General features: G+C 40.0%; 2 protein-coding genes across 2 annotated transcripts in view; both read right to left on the reverse strand.

Annotated features, from left to right (window-relative positions):
• Nucleotides 1-665: 665 nt before the first annotated feature.
• Nucleotides 666-10,480, reverse strand: LOC310997953 (transmembrane protein 41A-B-like). Its single transcript, XM_083987806.1, has 5 exons — nucleotides 10,219-10,480; nucleotides 5,912-6,062; nucleotides 4,604-4,765; nucleotides 3,589-3,727; nucleotides 666-2,780 (listed from the first exon to the last, which is right to left on the reverse strand). The coding sequence occupies exons 1-5, from the start codon at nucleotides 10,353-10,355 to the stop codon at nucleotides 2,539-2,541; spliced, it is 831 nt and encodes a 276-aa protein (XP_083843932.1). The 5' UTR covers nucleotides 10,356-10,480; the 3' UTR covers nucleotides 666-2,538.
• An 8,927-nt stretch (nucleotides 10,481-19,407) lies between these two features.
• bean1 (brain expressed, associated with NEDD4, 1) overlaps nucleotides 19,408-24,293 on the reverse strand; it is a gene marked incomplete at both ends in the record, with an annotated part of 47,962 nt that continues 43,076 nt past the window's right edge. The window contains one exon of the mRNA XM_083988767.1: nucleotides 19,408-19,828. Coding sequence (XP_083844893.1) covers nucleotides 19,408-19,828 — 421 coding nt within the window. The remainder of the gene's footprint in view (nucleotides 19,829-24,293) is intronic.

Genomic DNA, 24,293 nt, shown 5'->3' on the forward strand with positions numbered 1-24,293 from the left:
ATGATGCAAATTAAAATGAGGAACTTGTATAAAAGTGACCAAAGCTAGTTTCTGTACCAGGCTGTAAACATGTTGATTTCCTCTGTAAAAGTTGAAGGACATTTTGAACACATTTGGCATCTATGGAGACCGACTCACTGTTGGAGACTCACTCTAGTGGTCAGGAGAGGAACGGCAGCTTTGGTTCTCAAGGTTCATATAAAGTGAATTCCAATTCCCATCTTAACCCTCAAGCTCAACCTTTAAAGGGATAGTAGCATTTTTTTTTAAAAAAGTGGGGTTGTATGATTATGATTATATTATAGCGAGTTTCAAGTAAAACCTCTTTTAGGCCACAAAAATAGGCCGTTTCTTTGGGTCCATTTACAACAATGTCTGGGCAGGGCTATGGGCTGGCGTTGCTAAGGGGAGGAGTGCAGAGAGTCTTCTACTGCAATTAAAGTACTTAGGGGCTATTTGTAGATCATACAACCCCACTTTTAAAAAATGATACTATCCCTTTAATCTTCAAACCAAGTGTTCAGGGCTATTTTGTGACTTAGAAATGGGACACCCCTTTAATGCAGATACGTCTTCAGACTGTGGGGGGTTACATACGAAATTACCATTTTGTAACTAAACAATAGCAACATGGCTTGTCCGCACTGGCGGATATGGGCCTAAAAACTAAGATAATAGAATGGTTTTCGTAATATTTATATCTCTATTAATAAAGAAAATACTGCATTCTGCGTAGCCCTTGCTCCCAGAATGAGGGTGGTGTCGGAGAAGTTAACATCCTGAGAATCGGGACAGCACTAGCACTTTGTGGGAACGCGGGGCATTTTTGAGACTGGGGAATAAGACAGGAATTGGAATCGCCCTTAATTTTCCCAACCTCGGTCTCATGATCCACAGCAGAGCGTGAAATCGACAAAGGGACAGAATAAAGGACATGAAGTGCAGCAGGGTCAAGTGTGGCTCTGCACTGTGGATTTAATACAGACAGGAAATGACTTTTAAAGCTCTGTGTGATGATGACCGGACCCCGCTGCTTCATTACAGACATAAAAAACTAAACAAAAAACAATCAGATCATCAGGATGTTTTCTGCAGGCATCAAAAGGCAAAAACAAAGAGGTTAGACTCTACAGTGAAAACCATCAGTCAGGGCTTTAAGATAAGACACCCCAGTTTTTTCATGCACTGATCAATTTTGAGATTTTTGACTATTTTTCTTCCTTGACATGTATTCTTTCATAAAAGTCAAACAAAATGGTAGAAAATCCACATAAAGGTGGTTGTTTTACTTCATTTTGTCTCTTTTGTCAGTAGATTTCTCCTAAATTCACCAAAAGTTAACAGCTACTGTGACAAACTGTGCTGTGCCTGATGTCATGTCAGGTATCATTGTAAAGCGCTCTCTCTCCCGAACAATGATGTAGGCTTCAAAAATTGTCATCTCCTCTGTATCTTCAACCAATCGTAAAAGTATGATTTACATTAACAATCTATGGAATTCTACAGTACAAGTCTTTAAAGGCTGTTTTCTCAAAATGAGTTTTTCAGACTCAGACTCTGAGCTAGAAATCTCCCCTTCAGCACTTAGAGACACCAAACCTTCCAGTTTGATCCCTTTCTATATTCTGAAGGTTTTTACAGAGGGGATTGTTGATATATCATTCACAGCCTCATTTATACAACGTTTTATTCCTAAAAACATGGTGAAATTGGATTTTTTTTAGGGCTGGTGACAGTATTTTCTCATTTACAAAGTGATAAAAAGAGATATTCAAAATCCTCCTCTGTAAAAACTTCTGACTCTAATATGTCAACAAAATAAAATAAGAATTTTGAAAGTGGCTTTATCCATTTTTCAGATTTCGGTTCTGGAAATATATGCAAATTAGCACATATTTAATCAGATATCGCCTCATTTACATATTTAAACATAAAAATTGACAAAACTTGTAATACAAAAAATATTTGTCTTAATGTAAGTGATGAACTTGGGAAGTTTCATGGTGATATCTGTTAGTTAAAATTTTTACCTGCAGTGTCTCCCCTTAAGGCGACGTGGTGACGCTCCCTGTATCACATCTCTACAACATCTGAGTCAAAACTACAAGTGGAAATAAATAAATAAATCAATTCAAAAAACTCCAACTCCAACATTTAAAATGAAGATAAACGGTGTGAGCTATCGGACACTCGTCGACCTCGGTGACTTTAAGACTTGTTTTGGTTTTGTTTGTCTTTAGTGCTGAGTGACCTCTCGTTTACAGTTTCAGCAGTGAGAGATCTTTGGGGGGAAGTGAAACCGTTGACACTCTGGTTGGTTGAAACACGACCTGAGAGCATTTCCAAACAGGCCGTCGCCCGTTATTACTGAACGTATGATGAGCATCCGCTGTGACCTCCATGAAATCCCGCGGGCTGGAGGCCACAGAAGGTCACGGTGGTGAAGAGTCGTCGAGCGGTTTCTCTCCTTCTTCTCTCCTTAAGTTCTTCTGGCAAAAAAAAGTTCGGCTTCAGTTCTACGTCCGATCCCAGAAAGAATCACCGTCTCTTCCGGTCCCGCTTGACCTCAGCCCGACTGGTGCCGGTGCCGTTGCTGTCCATGCCGTCGACCTTCAGGTGACCTTTGCTGTAGCGTTTGATGAGCGCGCCGGGGACGAGGGCGACCAGGGCGATGGCCAGCAGCTGGGCCAGCGTGCTCCAGGAGAAGATGTCGTCCAGGGAGGAGATCTCCGACAGGATGGAGCCCGTACGGACGCAGATGAAGTTGTAGGGAATCAAACCTGCAGAAGAAAGAAAGAGAGAGAAAAAAACAGCTGCTGAGTGATGAAATAGAGATGAAATGATTAGGGGATGTCACGATTACTTGTTTTCACAATTAATTTAATCCCGGCATTTAACACCACGATTATTTAATCGTAAAGGTTCCTAAATACCGTCACTTTCCAAAAAAGATTATGTCGGACACATGGAACGAAGACAAAGTTACACAAAAACCATGTGTGCAACTTTGTTTACGTTCCGCTGAAGGAAGACTTATTACTTCCAAACAAACATATTAAGTATTCCAAAATAAAGGTATTGGTCGTAACAGTAACAGTGAATTGGTACAGTAGGAATTTAAATGTTAGCACGTCATTTGTAAGAAACAAAAATTTTAAAAAACTTCAAGCATTTCTTCTGAAGGATTAATAACTGGGCCGATACATTAAGAGATAGCCTACTTTAAATATTTTGTTTATATAACTAGTAATGCAATTATATTTTGACTATATTTGATTTTGCACATTCATAGTGTTCTAAAATTGTTTTGCCTCGTGCTGGCGGACCACTTGTTTACATAGACGCTTGTTTATCCTGTTACATGCAGCGTCTGTTGTCTGTCTGACGTCTGCCCCATTTCAGGTGAATGCAACATCAAGAATACGTTCAGATATGCAACCGCACCGCTAGATGGGGGGAATTCCTACGTATTATACCTTTAATATAATAATCGTGTTTATTTCTCTGACAATAATCGTACCAAGAAAACCTATAATCGTGACATCACTACTCCACATGTTTATACTCCTGTGGTTCTTATTGTCTCACCAATAAACACTGAGAAGAAGAAAATAGGCATGGGGATGTTGAGGACGGGACAGGTGATGTTAAGGAACCAGTTGGGAGTCATGGGGAAGAAACGGAGGAAAAGAAGGAAGAAGAATAAACTGCTGCGGTTTTCCTCCACCTGACAGAAAAAGAAGGAGACAGAGAGAAGGAAAAAGGAAAAGGAAAAGGAAATGGAGGGAGAAAATGGAAAAGAGAAAACAAGAAAACGGAAACGAGGTCAAAAGAAAACAAAAAAAAAATTATAAAATAAAAATTTAATGTAGAGGAGACTTTAGACTCTGATTTTATGTGGTACTTTTAACCCTTTATTGAGTCATCATCTTAAACTACAAATGTTTTATGACTGAAATCGTTCATAGCGACTCATACTGTATGTTCAAATCCTCATCATATCACATGTTCATATAAACGAGAATATAAATATCACTTTAAAAACCCCTTGTTGTTAAAGGGATAGTTCGACATTTTGGCAAATTGACCCATTGCCATAATCTCTATAGTCTTAGCAGTAGTAGAGATGTTTTAGAGGTAAATTCATGCAAAACCGCTGATATGCGTTGCCTTCAGGGACAGTTTTTCATCAAGCAGTCTCTGAATTTCCCTCTAAAACAACTCTGTCTGGTAACGTTGTGTTATTATCTCATAGCGTGGTGAATGTGCAGGTCACAACTTGTCCACCAGAGCGTTGTGGAGTTGTTGGATTGTGTATTTGATGAGTTTGATGAGGGAAACCCATTAGAAATCCCATGAGCCTCCGTAGCGTAGCTCTGAGCAGCTCACGGCTCTGCTCCGCCGTTCTAAAAATAGCTTGCACCGACAATTAAAGGTAACAAACCTACTGCTATGACTATAGGGATTATGGCAATGGGCCAATTTGCCAAAATGTTGAACTATCCCTTTGAGCAAACAAGCGCTGGATGGAGGATTTTCTTTGGTCTCTTATAAAACCTATTTGAAACGTGGTGTTTCCTGGACATTGAACTCATCGTCTCACCTTCCTCTGCAGCAGCGCCACCTTGTCCGGGAAGAGCTGGACCACGTGCTGCTTCCCGAACGCCTTGGAGAGCAGGAAGCAGAAGGTGGAGCCCGTGGTGGTGAGCAGACAGGCCAGAACCAGACCCTCCCACGGCCCGAAGATCGCCCCGGCCAGCATGTTCTGGAGGGGGGGGGGTGGTTTACTTTTATGTATTAGCTCAACATTGTTCCTTATGTCTCAGACCTATTAACTGATCCACTACTAGGGGTGGGAGAAAAAATCGATTCACATTAATATCGCGATATCCTTTTTGACGATTTTTAAATCAATTTTTTTTTCATTTGTTAGCCTTTTTTACATACAGAGAGTCCAGGTTTTGAAAAGGTTTTAAGTTCACTTTATAATGGAGTATGTTAATTTATAGGCTTCTACAGTATTTAGGTGCAGATAAATGTTAAAAATGCAGAATAAAAATCGAGAGAATCGGCAATATCGTAGAATCGCAATTTAAATCGAATCGCCATCCAAAGAATTGTAGAAGAATCGAATCGGGAGAAAAGCATATCGTCCCAGCCCTATCCACTACCCAACTACATTGTGAATGCATATCTCTTTAATCAGTAGGTATTCATGAGTTAAAGGTCCAGTGCGTAAAATGGGGGGAAAGCCATGACATTCATTTAGCGTTAGGGTTAGCGTACTAGATTGCAGTGCTCACTCGCTCGCTCTCGTCTTCCACGACTGGGACGACTGGGAGTATTTCAGGCGCATGGAGCGATGAGATGAAGGTCTTAAACCATTTTACCATATGTCTGCTGTTTCCTCCTTCTTCTTCGTTGGTTTATTTATGCACGCAAAACTTGCGAAACTTGCTGGATTTTCCGTTGCTGCCGTACAAACATGGCGGCACAAGATGGCGACATTCTCTAAAGCCAGACCCTTGCTATATAAAAGTATAATTATAAGGCTACGAAAACCAACCAAACTTTATTTTATAGCGATTATACACTTAAACAAATCTATTAATTGGTAGTAGCTATATTCAGATTTTGCCAATAAAACTTGACAATTATTACACAATGGACCTTTAAACTAAAGATTGATTAAAAAAACTTTGATTAAAGTTGCTCTTTATGCAGACGATGCTGCTATTTATCCTTCATCACTGCACTCTTTACTTTACACCTGTCATAATAACTGCAACCACTAGGTGTCGCCTGGCAGCCAAATGTAAGTACGAGTCATAATAAACTGCAAAAACAAATGAAGTGACACTGGATTGATCCAGATAATCAGAGAGGAATGAAAAACTTTAGTGTTTCTCACCAGGAAGGAGGAGCCGGGGATGGCGAAGGACTGTTTGTACAGGTAGGCGCTGCAGAACAGCAGCAGGACGTAGCCGTGATGTTCTCGTTTGTAGAACTTGAGCATGTCGGCGAGTTCCCGCAGCTCGTCCAGGTCGGAGGGGAACGTCAGCCTGGAGCAGGAAAGGAAAAACACGAGAAAACACAGGGTCGTCATCAATAGACCGAATCACATTGAGTTTAGCTATATATCATATTTTTCATGCCCTATCACCGTTTGGACAAATCTGAAACGATTGAAGAAACATTACTATTTGTGTGTGTGTGTTTTGTGTTGCTATGTGTTGTATTTATTCAGTTTGGGGGAATCACAGTGTCTAGAAAGCATCAGTGGCTCAGCTGACAGGGACAGCTAACAGTAGCTAAGCTAACGGCGGTAGCTAAGCTAACATCAGGACGTCAGCTGTTAAAACCCTCCCGTTGTGGGACACGACATGAAACTACTCCAGTTAGCTCAGTCATGTTGGAACTCAGATATCCGCTGGAGAAAATATTTTTTCATTGAGTCACTGAGTTATTGAGTCACTGAGTTATTAAAGTTAAACAGGTAGCTAACCGTTAGCCCGGCTAATCTATGATAACCATGACTAATTACAAAAATGTGCACACATAAATAGTAATGTTTGTCCAATCATTGGTTTTATAAACTTTACAAACATCAGATTAGTCTAAACGGCGATATAGTAACATGAAAAATGAGATAAATATAGCAAAACTCTTGTCCGTCACTATTGTTCTCATGCTGGTTTCCTGGAAGTAGGCCTAGTTATAAATGAACAACAAGCCGATTCGTTCTATAAATCCTCCAAAGGTCATTTATCTGCTCCTTCAGTTTCCTACATTTCCCAGAATGCCATTCAGCATCACACGACCCAGAAATGTGACATGTCCCAGACGTCACCGGTTTACAGGCAAGCGTGTGTGTGTGTGTGTGTGTGTGTGTGTGTGTGTGTGTGTGTGTCTGTAACAGGAGACACTTGATTGAGGGACAGAAATAGTGTCGTTGCCTCTAGACTTCCCCTGCGTTGCCCTCCCCCCCCCCCCCTCCCTCCCCTGAAACCCAAGATGCCCCCCCCCCCCCCTCCACCAGCTGCTCTGCCCCGACCCGTCACTGGTCGGTGGCCTGATGATGCGTCAGCGCCGAGAAAACGTATGTACAGTATTTAAGGAGGCGTTTTCAATATCGCTTACCCAAAACACACATTACGTTACGTATTCTTTTAAGTCTTGATTAATTAATCTGTCAATTAAACCACTTTATAAAAAGATTTCACTAATAAATAATTTATCATTTAGGTTTTTTGTAACTTGTAACTTGTAACTGTATAACTTTATCATGAATGAACCATGACAAATTGCAATTTCACCATAGTGACAGTCTTTTTATACTATATGCACAATGTTTGTCTGTTGTATTTGTTGTGTATATTTTTGTGGATTATTAATGAAAAATAGTGACAATAAAGGAATTATAGACGTTATAACAGTTTTCCTAGTTTCCAGTTCTTGTTCATGCCTCATTTTTTTTAACAGTTATTGTAACACAACTCTATTCAGAACATCCCATACTGATTTATATTAATAACACTGTTATTATTATCACAGTGGAAGGCAGGTTAGCATTTAGCATTTAGCCACATCATAAACTCTATGTTTATGTCTCATTGATTTTTCCAACTTTACAATCCCACCTATAAACATCACTTTGTGGTTTTAATGATATTTTAGTATTTTAACAAATTACGAATAAATAAAACCAGTGAAGCTCCTTCCACAGGAATGAACTGTGAGGATATTAATGTAAAAACTAAACCTGACACTCAATTTAAATGACTGTTAATTAGATTATCACCGAACACTGAACATCTGGACAAATCTGCAGAGGTAACATGTATAAATTTTCATTATTTTACCAAAATTATCATATGTAAATGCAGTTTGACTTCCCTTACATAACATATACCCCCTGTGTCTATATGTAACTCCATTAGAAACTTGACTGATGTCATTTATTTTGACCCTATAGGCCTACAAATATATGTTTTTTTGTATAGGCTACAGTATATTATCTTATATATGTTACAGTGTTAGAAGTATATGTAATAAGTCACACTGTTATGTTACGTACAGTAAACGACTGTGAACTTTATTTAACTTTATTTTGAACTAAGTTCAAGTTAAAGTTCAAGTCCGAGGTCAGAAACTGAGACACAACTAACACACACACTCCAGAGCAAACTGGGCGTCAACAGATGTGGAGGAGGAGGAGGTTCAATGGCTTGATTGGTAACAGGATGAGCGATACACACACACAAACACACAACTACACAACTACACACACACATACACACACACACACACACACACACACACACACACACACACACACACACACACACACACACACACAACTACACAACTACACACACACATACACACATATACACACGCACATAGAAACACACGAGTCGTGCTCTTGGCCTCAAAGTGTCCAAGTCGGCGTTATTCTATCATCCCTAGACAACCCACAGTCGACTGTCTGGCACATTTCTGAATACTTATGCACATGCACACACACACACACACACACACACACACACACACACACACACACACACACACACACACACACACACACACACACACACACACACACACACACACACACACACACACACACACACACACACACACACACACACACACATTCTGAGGAGTAATCTGATCAGTCCAACATGTTCTTGTTGAGTGAACAGGAGAAATAAGAGACTTCAAATTCAAACACATTTAATTTTACTTCCACACTGACATCATCATTATTTATTATGAGGTAATATTATTATTTATTCTCTGAAGATAAATATATATGTGAGCACTTTAATTTACTATTAGAATAATGATTTAATAATGATAATTATTAGTTTTATTACTGTTATTAACTTGTTTATAGTAGGTAAATCACAGTCTTTAGGCCCCGCCCACTCTGAGTCCAGTTCAGGAAGTGAACATGTGCTGCTCATGGTGGGACCTGCTGGGTCTGTATATGATATTTAAGAATAAAAATAATTTAAAAAAATAATAAGGTATGATATAATAATATATTTGAAAAGTTCAGCTCCATAGAAATAACAAATAACTTTATTGACACTGACATTAACAGGACAGAGCTGCAGGTTTCCTCCTTTTACGTCACTTACAGGGGAAGCACATAAATCTATTTTGTTTACGTTGCTTCATCCTGACATAACAGAATTTATCCCAGAATGCACTGGGAGGGAGCAGAGAGAGGTACAGTTAGTTTCCAGTCAGGATGAACCTGGGAGTTTCCACCCCAGGTGTCTTAAAATAGAGAAGAAGGATCTCAGACCGATCAAAGAGATAAAAGTTAAAGTTCTGCTGCTTTGAATCACAGGAAACTATTAGTTTTTATTATTATTTTTTTGTCAGGTGAAACAACCTGAGGCAGTAAAGTGACTCTAACAGTTTCAGACCTGAGGCTCAGGAGAGGAGCTGATCATCAGGTGATCAATCAATACTGAGATAATTAATGATCAGCTTTTTATTAAAACAGTAAAGTTTCAGTCATTCCTCAGGTTAAACACCTGTCGCTTCTGAAACCTGATATTTCACCATTTGAATTGGTCTCTTATAAGAAAAAAGTAAACCAGGGCTGCAACTAAAGATTAGATTTACTCTATTGATTAATCTGTTAACTGTTTATCAATTCATTACTTTTTTTATTTGAATAAAGTCCAACAGGTGCAGAAGAGGCGACCTGCGGTGAAATGTTTTATCCTGTTCACATCAAGTATCAAAACATCTTAAGATTCATTTTCTGTCCATCAACTCATTGATTAATCAGCTATTGAAAAAACATCTCTAATATGAATTTGGGTTGCAGCACATTTCGTCATGCATTGTATGATGACAATAAAGGATATTCTATTCTATCTAATAATAATAATAATATCAGTGCTACTACTATTAGAGTTAATTCCTTTCATTACTGAGTCTCTGACTGTGTTTGTGTTAGTTTTATCCTTATTTACACTCTTATATATGTATTTATTTATTTGAAAAAACATATTTACTTGTTTAGATGTAGCCTAAACTAAAAACAAACAAACAGGTCAGTGTTTATGCTCATGTGACTGATCTACATCCAAAATAGTTCATAAAAACTGACTCTATTGACATTATTTACATTTCCCTCCTCTCACTCTGACTCTATAGCTATTTAACTTATAAAAGTATTTTTTTAGGAGTTACCTGTACTCGTGTTGCCCCTCCTGGTCCTCTGCCCCCGGCTGCAGCTGCTTCGGCCCCGGGGGGAGGTGGGTGGACAGCAGGTAGAGGTAGACGGTGGCCGCCGCCACCACGGCAGCCAGTCCGGCCAAGGAGCGCATGGTGCCGGCTGCTCCTCTCTCTCTCTCTCTGTCCCGGGCTGAGGCTCCGAGAGCACCGGCGGAACTCCGGGAACAACTCCGGCCGAGTTTAAGAGCAGTTGGGGCGGACTGGAGAGTCTGACGGCGCCGGGAGGAGGAGGAGGAGGAGGAGGTGTCGCTTTACCGAGGAGCAGCAGGGTACTAATGACGGGTGACTTTCTGTCCGGGGCTCAAACACAAGCAGCTGAGACCACTGACTCCACTTCCTGCTCGACCTTTTCAGATTAAAACACCCCCCACTCCCCCCACCACCTTGGAGGGAGACTCTTGAAAATGTTTTTAAAATGAATGAATGAAAGTCATGTAGCTACTTGGTTGGTCATCTGGATGGACTTGAATATAGGCTACAAAGCAGGAAAAATACATTTTGAGTGTGTTGTTTAGGCTTAAAGGTAGGCCTACGAAGGAATTCCCCCTATCAGAACGTATTCTTCATGTTGCATTCACGTGAAATGGGGCAGACGTCAGACAGACAACAGACGCTGCATGTAACAGGATAAACAAGTGTAAACAAGTGGTCCGCCACCATGAGGCAAAACAATACAGGCCTGACAATATGTTGTCATGGTGATGTGGTATTGTTTACCTGACCCACGTTTTACTGTCTTTATCTGGTGGAGTAAAATGACATCCAGTTGGTTTGTCTACGGCCGTCTGCCTGACTGCACAGAAAATGTTTTCCCCCAATTTCCAAGCAGGATTCTTACGTTTTTATTTTATTTTGTTTTATTTTATCTTATGTATAACATGCTTATGTTGACCCTGCTGTCTTACTTAATGCCCAAATCCTCCCTTTGTTATGGTAGGCTATGTTATGTGATTGTTGTGTTGTAGCCTATGTATTGTGCCCAGTTGGCGCATATGTGTAACTAAAAGAAAATGAATAAAAATACATTTAAATAATGAACAAACAAATAAAAAACATCCCACTTATTTTTTCACCTCTTACATAACATTATGAACTCACCTGGTTGAACTGAACTCAGGTGAACTTTCTCTGAACTTCACACGTGCACTGACACCGAGCGGCCGCGAGGGGGCGACGTGGTTACAGAGCTGGACTTGCTCAGTCAAACACTATGAACCAGACTGCAGACACGAAAACACACGGAAATCCACAGTAAACAGACTCAGATTGATGCCAAAATTTACTGAATTCTTCTCTGACCTGAATCCAACATCCACACAAAGTTTGGTCCAGTTCGGCTCAGTATTTATCTACATAATCCTGTTGAAAGACAAAGAGACACAGACTAAATATTGTGATTATTGATGTGAATTTTATTACTTTATAATGTACAATAGCCTATCAGTTATATCCTTTTTTTGTTTCAGAGTGTCTGTATTAATGTTATATTTTTAAAACTGTCACACTCGGTTTTTTTTAAAAAGAGAAGAAAACCAAATCAGCTGGAGATCAATTTATTTATTTATTGGTATTTATCACTACACATTGATTGATTGATTGATTGATTGATTATCTCTTGATGGAAACAGGTTCTGTTTCTTTCTCCTCTCAGGTTCTGTCCATGGGTTCGTCCTCTACTGCAACAAAAACATTAGTATTTAAGTTAGAAACACTTTAATATTTTTAAAATTACACGATAATTCACATTTTTTTTATTTTCATGATTCTTCAAATATTCAAGGACGAGTTGACTGCACAAAACACCTTAAGTTTTCTACTTTTTTTCTTTCTTTTTCTTTTTAAATTAAGGGAGTTCCTGAGGAGAGCTGCACAGAAGCACTTTAAAAAGTTCCCTTAGTTAATGGAAATAGCACATTGGCAGAGAGTTATTTTTCCTTATTTATCTCCTTTAGCTTTGCTTAGTTTAGTTTTCACTGACTATAAGTGATTTCTTAAGTACTTTAGACAAAGATAAGATAAAATAAAACCATAAACTGAGAACTTAAGTGTTTTTAACAGTTTAAACTTAAGTCTTAAGGTGTTTTGTGCTGAAAGTGATTAAAATCTCACGTTTAAAATCCGATGCTCCGGGGTCCATGAAGCCGTCGCCGAGGAGTTCCTCCATAGCAACGTCCTCTGGAACAACTGAAAGACGACGATGACACAAGAGTTGTGTGATGTCAGAGACTCACAGGTGTGTTACAAACAAAACAAAACAAAACAAAACAAACGAACAAACACAGGACAACGAACCTTGAGCGTCTTCAGGTGAGTCGGTGGAGTCGCTGGAGACTTCGAGCACCAAGACCAGGAGCAGGATGATGAAGATCTGGACCTTCATCTTCTTCAGCAGGTTTTAAATGACGACGTTTTTGGTTTTAACACAACAGAGCAGGTGTGTGTGTGTCTGTCTCTCTGTGTGTGTGTGTGTGTCTGTGTGTGTCTGTGTGTGTGTGTGTGTGCGTGCGTGTCTGACACATCCAGACGATCCAGAAGAACACGTTCCAAAAATAAACCACCAATCAACTCACCTGTGACCGGTTCAATAACACGACTCCTCCTCCGAGGCTCAGACTGTAACTGGGTGTGTTCACTGTGCAGCACAGTGAGTCTGAGGTCAAACGTCAAAGTGACTCAGCTTCTAATTGTTGTAAAAAAAACAACATCAGGTGCGTCAGAGTCCTTGCTTCAATACACATTTTAAAGGGATAGTTCAACATTTTGTCAAATTGACCCATTGCCATAATCCCTATAGTCAGTAGGTTTGTTTTACCACGCTATGAGATAATAACACAACGTTACCAGACAGAGTTGTTTTAGAGGGAAATACAGAGACTGCTTGATGAAAAACTGTCCCTGAAGGCAACGTGCATCAGCGGTTTTGCATGAATTTCCCTCTACAACAACTCTGTCTGGTAACGTTGTGTTATTATCTCATAGCGTGGTGAATGTGCAGCTCACAACTTGTCCACCAGAGCTTTGTGGAGTTGTTGGATTGTGTATTTGATGAGTTTGATGAGGGAAACCAAGAAATCCCATAATGAGCCTCCGTAGCGTAGCTCTGAGCAGCTCACGGCTCTGCTCCGCCGTTCTAAAAACAGCTTGCACTGACAATTAAAGGTAATGAACCTACTGCTATGACTATAGGGATTATGGCAATGGGCCAATTTGCCAAAATGTTGAACTATCCCGTTAAAGGATTTTCACCGGGATGTTTTCAGACTCTGTTGCATTGGTCTTAGGATAAAATGTCAGTATATTGTTGAATTCTTTTTTTTTTTTTTTTTTACTGTTTTCATTTTATATATGGAAATGCATGCATATGTCTGTGTATAAGGTCAGTCTGGGCTTCACCTCTTCATACGTTTTAAATCTACAGGAGTAAAAATAAAAAATACAAACCAATAAATCGGTGCAAATAAAACTAAACCTGTGAGATCTGAGTGAGAAATAGTGAAAAAATAAAAATAAAAACTATTTTAACTGAACAGGAAACAGGAAGTTGTTGAAAACGACGAGCCACTCTCTGGTTTGATATAAGAGCTCAGGTTTATTCACTCTTCTCTACAGAAGAAAATATTTACCAAAAATCCTCTAATACAGAACATAAGGAAACGTTATTAACCACCGTCCTAATATTATACATGAACATGACGTCTGCTGCCTTCACAGACCAAGAAAGAAAGGAAGGAAGAAAGGAAGAAAGAAAAGAGCGAGGAGGAAACAGGAAGTGACCGACATGTGAAACGTTAATAACATACATGAAGCTACATAGACAGAGCTGCTCTACAGCTGGAGACAAAGTCGATGAGACGTGAAGACGAGTTTTTTTTTTGTTTTAAATCCTCCCGTGCAACAGCTTCTATAATAACACTGACATCATCTGCACATTTCACTTTAATCTAATTAAACCTTTAGAGACATTGAACGCATCATTTCTTATCACATGATCAACACTGACAACAAAGAAGAGCCGTGTGGAAGTTTTTAGATTCTCTTTCTCTGTATTAAAAACCAAACATCCTCTGTTTTTATTTTTGACTTTGACTTTTTTTAAACTATCGTGCATGTACGGTGGCCCTGAAGCTCAACACACTACATGCAAACAAAAAGATGTGCAGTAAAATTCAGAAAATATCTTCATTTTCAGTTTGACAAAAGATAAGCTACAAAAACAAAAGCATGTATTTTTTTTAATATATTCATGTGTTTCCTGAAGCTGCAGTGTTTTGACCTTCAGGGCCACCGTACAGTGACTCAAGAGTCTCTTGAATCTGGGGCAGAAGCAAAGAAAAAAGGTGCAAAAGAAGTCTGAGGTGTCCGTCTATAATCTTATCTGTATTATTTATTCAAGAAAACACAATGTTTTAGAAATCACTGGATCCTCTGGAGTCATATTTTACAAATTCAAAACCCTAATTCTGCTTCTTATAATTGTTTTTTTGCAGGACGCTAACACTAGAGCTAATGCTAAGTGTCATATAAATGTGCAGGTCTTTTATAATCTGGGTAATTTTATAATAACGATCACAAACACCGGATAAATAAATCTACATGGCTGATCTATTTTAATAATAGAATCATCATGATTCACTAATTAGCCGAGGGCTCGTCTGAATTTACTCACATAAGCCAATTAATCCTGAAATAGTAACAACAGTGGGAGAAGGTGAAATGACGTCCGTGTTTGTTTTGCTGATAAAAAGTTTCCCTGAATCTTGGCGGGAGGAAAAGAGCGAGGGAGGAAAGGAAAAATAAAAAACAAGAGAGAAAACTGAAGTAAAGTTTGTAGATGACAGAGATGACGGTCGATGGGGAACAATCGAAAACAATAAACTAAAGGTTGTGGTTACAAAGATGGAGATTTAACAGTCTGAGGGAAACTTCAGAGGAAACGTCGACTCTATGGCTGTCAAACTTCACTATTCAGACAGAATTCTAATTATTCTAAAGGGATAGTTCAACATTTTGTCAAATTGGCCCATTGCCATAATCCCTATAGTCATAGCAGTAGGTTCGTTACCTTTAATTGTCGGTGCAAGCTGTTTTTAGAACATCAAATACACAATCCAACAACTCCACAACGCTCTGGTGGACAAGTTGTGAGCTGCACATTCACCATAATAACACAACGTTACGAGACAGAGTTGTTTTAGAGGGAAATTCATGCAAAACCGCTGATGCGCGTTGCCTTCAGGGACAGTTTTTCATCAAGCAGTCTCTGTATTTCCCTCTAAAACAACTCTGTGTGGTAACGTTGTGTTATTATCTCATAGCGTGGTGAATGTGCAGGTCACAACTTGTCCACCAGAGCGTTGTGGAGTTGTTGGATTGTGTATTTGATGAGTTTGATGAGGGAAACCAAGAAATCCCATAATGAGCCTCCGTAGTGTAGCTCTGAGCAGCTCACGGCTCTGCTCCGCCGTTCTAAAAATAGCTTGCACCGACAATTAAAGGTAACAAACCTACTGCTATGACTATAGGGATTATGACAATGGGCCAATTTGCCAAAATGTTGAACTATCCCTTTAAGTGTGTTGCAAATGTTGAATATTTAACATAAGAAGCGTTAGAAATTTGAATCTGATTTGGGGGGAAGATTGACAGCCTTAGTCGACAACACGTCGTATATTCACACATCCTCCATAAACATATCGTCCATCAACACATCTTCAACACAAACAAAATAAAATAAAAAACAGCGTGAGTGAGTTGTTACCGAAGCGCCGGCCGTCGCTCCGACGACGACGACTTCCTGCTTCGGTAACAGGTGATGTCATCTACAGGTCGTAGTGTCTCCAGGTTCACGCAGGTTTTCCCACCACAAACATATTGTGTCTTTGTCAAAAACACAGGAACAGGCGACAGGAAGTTCATCCGCTTCTAGCTCACAAACCTTCAAAATAAAAGCATGTGAACAAACACTGACTAGCACAATACGAGACACCGAACTACAACCTGTACTCACACTTAAAGCCTTAAAATATCTTTGATCAGGAAAACATTAATTAATTGAAACAGTTTTCACTGTAGAATCAATTAAGATATTTGATCGCTCAGCTTTGTTTTTGATCGGGAAATTTAACGTGCTGTCAGTGGATGTCAGTTTGTTTGAATAAATTGAATAAAATGAATAAATTAACTGATTCATTTTTTAACATTTCTGATTCTCAGTGACAAGGATTTCATTTTTTCTTTTTTGACTTATTTGAAAACAAACTTAATGAGATGTTAAGGTGTTTGCACACGATATCCTGAGACAAGAAAACAGACCAGTGGTTTCCAACCTGAGGAATGATTTCCTTTAAAAATTGGAAAATATATAATTAACAACAACTCACAAGTCATAAAAGGTTTGGAACCACTGATACAGACGATTGATCAAGACTCTACTTCCTGTTAACTTCTCTGTTAACCTTTGTTTGGGGGAGGGAAACGTCTGCAGTGACTCAAGACGAGATTATTCAGATTAATCTGGTCATAACAGCCGAAGCAAACAAAAAAACAAAACACACAAGCACCAATTGCTCCAGTACGGAAGAAGATTAGGGTCAAATTTGCGGTTGAGTTTTTGAATTCTGACTTTAAATTAAACACAAAAACACAATTTCTTATTTTCATTTATTCTCTTATTTTGACAGTACTGTCATTATTGCTGTTTGGGTAGTTTTATTATTTTCTTGTATGTTAAGTTTCTATTTTTATTTTGCGCTTTTTGTTCTTATATTCACAATATTTTAAATTGACCCTTTGTCAATTAAGTCCCGCCCTCCACGGTTACTGTTGCTAGGTTGGACAAACGGTCACAGAAGGGTTAACTCCCATTGGAGACCATTGAAAATTAGGCAGATTTAAATTGCTTGGAAGGAAATTTTGAATGAACTTATACATCAGAAAAATGGTGTCCGTGATAATAGACAGACGTGGCTAAAGAGCGATTGAACGGGCATTACCTGACTTTTCCGAAAACTGGGGAAAAATCATTGTTTTGTTCACTCACTAGCTAGTAGCTAACGATGCTAGTTAACGACACTTAAGGTTAGCTACAAGCTAAGGCTTAATCTCCGCCGATCTTCCGTTTCTCCTCGTAAAACTTCACAAAGTTCAAAAGACATTAGCAGCGGTAATGTTACGTTTGCTAGATAACTTTGAAGGTTAAAGTAATATAGGTGTATGTTATATAGGCTAAGTATTTTTATTGATGTCTTGGGTTTGGGGAATGGGATAAAAATGACTCCGGGAATACGTTCCAGATATCACATTTTAACCACATTGAAAAAATTATAAAGTAGTTTTTGGCGAAAAAATTGCTGTCTGCCTATCTCGTTTCATAGGGTTTCATCCCAGGGTTGTCCAACCTTAGAACGCTGCGCAACACGTGACATGGGGAGAAGGGCTCCGATTGGTGGAACAGCAGGCCAATCAGAAGGCCAACAAAGGGTCAATTGTGCAAAAACAAACAAAGCAACACAACCTTAAAGTCAGAATTCTACAGAAGTCTCACTTAGCCTACGTATCATCAGATTATTATTAGGCTATTATTTATATGAATTTGACCCTCCTGGTCTTCCGTACTCTGGCGGACGCTGCGTTTCTACAGTTTTCTACAGTTTGATGTGTCACGTCTCTGTTGGTCCAGAGGCGGCGAGCTACATGTTGCTGCTGGGTCCAAGTGCAGCGCTGACATCAGAACCAGAGCCCTTTGACAGGAAACAGTTTGTGTTTATGTTTGGATGGAGGAGGAGGAGGAAGGAAGAGTGGATGGTTAAATGGCTCGAACTCGTCTAACACAGGTTCATCATGACATCATACTGACAGGTGACAGGTGAGGATCGTACCAACTCAAACAGGAGAGAAGGGGAGCTGTGCTTGTGTTTACCTTAAACTAACACGTCTAAAATATTGTTCTCACTCCTCCTACACGGTCGCCCCGGCCGCTGTCTACGGTACGATGATGAATAAATGTGTCGTCACTAACTCTAAAGGGATATGCCAACATCTTTTTTCTTCGTGTCTTGCCTCACTCTCGAGTCCATGACCAGCAGATCAACACCATCCTTTCGACTGTGCGTGCAGTAACAAGGGAGATACGGGCAGAGCTGGCGCACCGCTAATTAGCTTAGCTCAAACGCTGGAAGTGTATGGGTAGTGTTAGCCTGCCTCCTACCTAGTCGCCCGTAATTAGCTTAGCTCAAACGCTGGAAGTGTATGGGTAGCGTTAGCCTGCCTCTTACCTGAGCCGAAATCAGCAGTCAGAAGCTGATTTCATTTTAGCTCTAAACTCTGTAAATATATCGCTTTATCCACATTTCAAACATGTTTAGGTGAGAAAGTAGCCGTTTAGATCAGCAGAGTGTCGTTAATTTGTCTAAATACCAACTGTTTACAATTTTGTTCGGACGAATTCAGCGCTACTCAAGCTAGCCGTTGTGACCAACGCACTTCCGGTTACTTTCACAAAATAAAACACCCGTTGCCCTTTACATACAGAAAACCATGACGATAGAATTTGTGCTTTTACTTTGAAATAGGAAGCTAACCTACCCTCGATGTAGCATTTGACAGCTCAAGATGCCTTACCGGAGAGTTTTGTCAGCCCTGAGACGAAGATCGGCCCGCCGGTTTCCGTTTAGAGTTGCTGAAGAGTTTCTCTGATGACTTTAGGTGGAGGCAGGCTAACACTACCCATACACTTCCAGTGTTTGAGCTAAGCTAATTAGCGGTGCGCCAGCTCTGCCCGTAGCTCCCTTGTTACTGCACGCACAGTCGAAAGGATGGTGTCTATCTGCTGGTCATGGACTCGGGAGTGAGGCAAGACACGAAAAAAAAAATGTTGGCGTATCTCTTGAAAACAAAAAAAAGACGGATCAACAACAGTCAGAACCAAGTGACACTGAAACCGCCGCCACCGCTGCCGTAAAACGTCCAACTCGGCTTCGACAGTTTGAGAGTTTGTGTTTAGTCCAGAAAACAAACTGCAGGTTGGAGCTGGAGTCGGTCCACGACGTTCAGTCTCCGATGTGTGTGTGTGTCTGTCTGTGTGTGTGTGTGTGTTTCGTTTGGCGTACGTCCTGGCAGCCATTTTGTTCCTTGTGTCACTGTGTCCTACAGGATGTGGCTAGCCCCGGGCTGCTGGGGGCCGCAGCCACCACTGCTGCTTCCTCCACCGCCACCGCCGCCGACATCACCCGTCTGCTCCGACTGGTGTTTATAAAGGTCACATGGTGCGAGGGGGAGGGGGAGGGGGAGGGGCCGGTCCTGCTCGGCCAGAACCGAGTCGTACGGCGGCGCGGCGTCCAGCGGGAAGGCGATGGACGCGATGTGCTGGTGCTCCATGGCGTAGTGGTGGTGGGTTGGCGGGAACCAGTCGGTGCCGCCGGACGACGACAACGACGGGTCGGGGGGGCGGGGCTCCTCTCCTGGCTCCGCCCCCCTCTGGTGACAGGGGTCCAATAGGGAGTAAGGAGGCGGGTCGTCCGTAGGAAGGTAGATCTGAGCCGAACCGGGGCCGACGCACTCATCGTAACTATGGAGACCAGACCAGACAAAAAAAAATCAAACAGTTAGTTAGCAACGCAGAGGTGAAATAGGACGAATCGCCTTGTTGTTTACAACTACTTCCGGGTAGAAAACCAGCATGAGAACAATAGTGACGGACGAGAGTTTCGCTCCTATATTTCACTATATCACCGTTTAGACTAATCTGATGTTTGTAAAGTTTATAAAACCAATGACTGGACAAACATTACTATTTCTGTGTGCACATTTTTGTAATTAGTCATGGTTATCATAAATTAGCTGGGCTAACGGTTAGCTACCTGTTTAACTTTAATAACTCATGAGTTAATAACTCATGAGTTAATAACTCATGAGTTATTAACTCATGAGTTATTAAAGTAAATATTTAAATAAAATAATAATAAAATATTTTTTCATGGACCGTTTTTTGAGTGACTGCAGTGACTCAATAAACGGTCCATGAAAAAATATTTTCTCCAGCGGATATCTGAGTTATGACATGACTGAGCTAACTGGAGTAGTTTCATGTCGTGTCCGACAACGGGAGGGTTTTAACAGCTGACGTCCTGATCTGGGCCGTAAAGTATACCCCCGCAGCCCCCGCCCGTTAAGCCGGGTTTCCACCGAATCAACGGCCTTTTTTTTTTTTACACCGCAACATGGTTTACGTCATGATAACTTCTGTATTTTGGCCATTCAAGCTTCCACAGTCCATAGTTCACCTCTTTGTTTCCTATTTCAAGAGACTTTTGGTTAAGTAACCATGGATAGCTCCTAGGCAGGATTGTTCTGCTGTGTTGTCACCAGTAGCTATTGGCTGATTGTGCTCATTGTAAATCATCATGGGTGTTGGTGGCGAGAAAAAGATTTAGCCACGCCCCGTCAGGACAAGTTGACATGGATTGGTTCCTTAAAGGGGAATTGCTGTTTTTTTTTACAACCTGGACCTTATTTCTAGCATGACCTTGTGAACGCATGCAGCTTCTCTGTAACACAATGAGGAAACTTTTACAAATTTGCTGTAAACCTTCACTCAGACTCAATGATGAACTGATTAGAAGTTGATGATCGGACGCCAAAGGTCACAATTGCAGGGACTAGTTTGTGTGGCGGAGGGATACGACCAAGACGATCAGTGATTCTAATTTTAAAGTTTTGAATTTCCTGCTGATTGTTTTATTTAATTTTTTTCTTCTATTTTGGGGAAACTGACCTCGAATGATCGTGCCAACGAGGCGTGTTGAGGTGAAAATTAGAAACGGGGCAGGACCAGGGTGTTCCTGAGGTGTCGTAACACTCTGTAAACCCCTGTGTGTGTGTGTGTGTGTGTGTGTCTCTGGAGTGAACACCAAACCTCACACTAGATAATGAACGTGCTGTTTGACACTCGAGCTGTGTGTGTGTGTGTGTGTTACAGCGAGGTGTGGCTGGGTGAAAATAATTCGTCCCCTCTGAGACTCATGCTGGGCGTCGGGGACGGGAGTTTCACCAGTGCTGCTGTTTATCTGTCGCTCTGCACTTCTATCTGACACACACACACACACACACACACACACACACACACACACACACACACACACACACACACACACACACACACACACACACACACACACACACACACACACACACACACCTGCCCTAAAATAACACTTCTTAATTAGAGACTCGTCATTATTACTCAGCGGCAAATAACAAATAATAAATCACTCCACAACGCTGAGGAGAATCAACAGACCCAGAATGATGAAATGTTAAAGGTCGTAATAATAATAATACAGTATAATAATCCAAACAGCAGGTGAAGCTGCAGAGATAAAACTGATGACGTCTGAGTTTTACTTTTTATGAGCCAAATAATAAAAGGTTTTTAATTTCATATTCCAAAAATATTTACAAGGATGAGATGGCGTCAAAACATTTTTTCTCAATATATTCGTCTTTTTTTGTCATTTTTCACAGAAAAAAGGAGTGAAATCAGTTTATACTACTTTACATTATATTTTTGTGTGTAGTTTTGGGCCGAATATGTGAATAAAGTAGGTTAAAGAGGAAAAAAATAACTGTTGGATCATAAAGGTGAAGTTGTGCTCAAAATAAAAGTATTTTTCTATGTGGTAGGCTATATAAAAGTAAAATCTTAAGTATTTTGAGCAGGTGAAATCCAACAAGTGTGTGTTTTTTTAAAGGTACATTGTGTAGGAATTCCTCCCATCTAGCGTTGCGGTTGTATATCTCAAGCAACTCAATCGTATATTTCATGTTGCATTCACCTGAAATTGGGCAGACGGCAGACGGACGACAGCCGCTGCACGTAACGGCATAAACAAGCCTCTATGTAAGGCAGGTTGTTTACCTGACCCACGTTTTACCGTCTTTCTCTGGACTTCCGTGACTAAAATGACGTCTGGTTTGTTAGCGACGGCCGTCTGCCCGACTGCAGGTGAATGCAGCATCAGTGTAACGCTCCATTCCTCCTCACTGCGTTACCGCGGTGACTTTTCACAGACGCCACCTCCACCTGAACCGACACACTGCAAAAACACAAAATCTTTCCCAGAATATTTGTCTTATTTCTAGTCAAAACAAATCTCATTCTACTTAAAATAAGACTCATCACATTAAAAAGCAGCTTGTTTTTAGACACTTTTTACTTCTTTCAAGCAGATTTTCACTTGAAATAGGTAGAAAAATCTGATAGTGGAGCGAGTTTTTCTTTCTTATTACAAGCACAAAAAACTTGCTTTCACTGGCAGATTTTTCAAACAAGTTCATTTTTAGGTGATGAGTCTTATTTTAAGTGGAAAGAGATTAGTTTTGACTAGAAATGAGACATTTTGACAAGAAATAAGACAAATATTCTTGGAAAGATTTTGAGTTTTTGCAGTGCAGCTCCGGAGTCTCCGCTGAGTTTCCGTGGTTTCCTACCGTCACGCTGCCACTGAACGTAAAAACATGGCGACACCACATGGCAGCAGCACCGAGCTTACCCGCTCCATGGAGATATGAATGATATGAACGGCTCATTCAGAGCTGAAAGGAACACTTCACTTTGTTGATGGGGGGGGATTACTGGTTAATGAAAAACAGACTTTTGAACAAAATAATCGATTTTCGTGAATAGATAACAGGAGAAGTTACACAATGTCCCTTTAATCCATCCGGACGGTGATGATCAACGGAGTCGGGTCAGATCAGAGGGAGGACCTCTGGCACCGCTTCACGCACTGGTTGTGACGCTCTACAGAGCTGCAGCATATGGTCCTGTGTGTGTCTGTGTGTGTGTGTGTGTGTGTGTGTGTGTGTAAAGTTGGCATGTTCCTGCTCTGTAGCAGTGTGAGACGTTCTCGCCTGTGGAGAATCATATAGACACTGCAGTCACAGGTGTGTGTGTGTGTGTGTGTGTAATGTTCCTCTCACTCCTTTTTCAAGTATGCAACTTTACTTGTTTTGTATATTTTGTTTGCATATTGTTTGAATATTTTATCTGCCGTGTCTTTGTTGTAATTTCCTTTGTTTTAATTTATACATTTCTGTTTTTGCATATTTGAAATAAACATTTAAATTCAAATTCAACTACTGTATTCTCTAGAAACAGGAAATATACTGTAACATACATGAAATAGTCGTTTAAGCACATACTACATGTATGTTGTTCTTATATAGTATATACACGTTTTTATACTTTGTTTAGCTTGTTCTGTTTGTTGTGTTATCATGCATTGTGCCATTTGATGTCCACTGCTACATAACTGGATCAATAAAGTTAATAAATTGTATCTTATCTCATCATATCAGACCATAATATGACTTATAAAATCTACCACAAAAATTATATATGCATGTATATATTATAAATGATAGATATAGTATACGTAAATCACATATAAAATATCATTATACAGTATTTTAAATTCAAAAATCAGTAATCAAGTCTATTAAAACAAAACATACATGGATCTTTATGTTAGAATTGTAAAAAATAATGCAAATCTAGATGTTTATATGATTAATTTTGAGTGGCCTCAACATGTGTGTCCAATTTCCAATAGGATTCATATATAGTTTTAACATTTGTGCTTTTATTTTATTGCATTTGAAGACATACGTCATGTGCAGAAATGTAATATATAAATTCATATATTACATTTTGTGTGCAGTCGTTTGTGCGTTTAATGAATCTGAACAACCGGAAAAAGAGGAATGTCCTTTTTTTTTTTTTACAATCATGTGTTTTATCTAATTTGCCTGAAGCTATTGATGAACTGAGTGACATCAGTGAGTTTGACAGAGGTTAAATACTTCTCTAATGTAATGATACGGCGATTTGCTCCACAAAGATGTGTCGTACACACACACACACACACACACACACATATATAGATGTATATTTAACCACATGATATCACAATGTTGTTAAGTCGTTGGAAGGCCCAAACACAACACAAAGGAAGTCATTGTGAGCGGCGTCG

This window comes from Trachurus trachurus (assembly GCF_905171665.1).
Source record: "Trachurus trachurus genome assembly, chromosome: 15".
Classification (NCBI taxonomy): domain Eukaryota; kingdom Metazoa; phylum Chordata; class Actinopteri; order Carangiformes; family Carangidae; genus Trachurus; species Trachurus trachurus.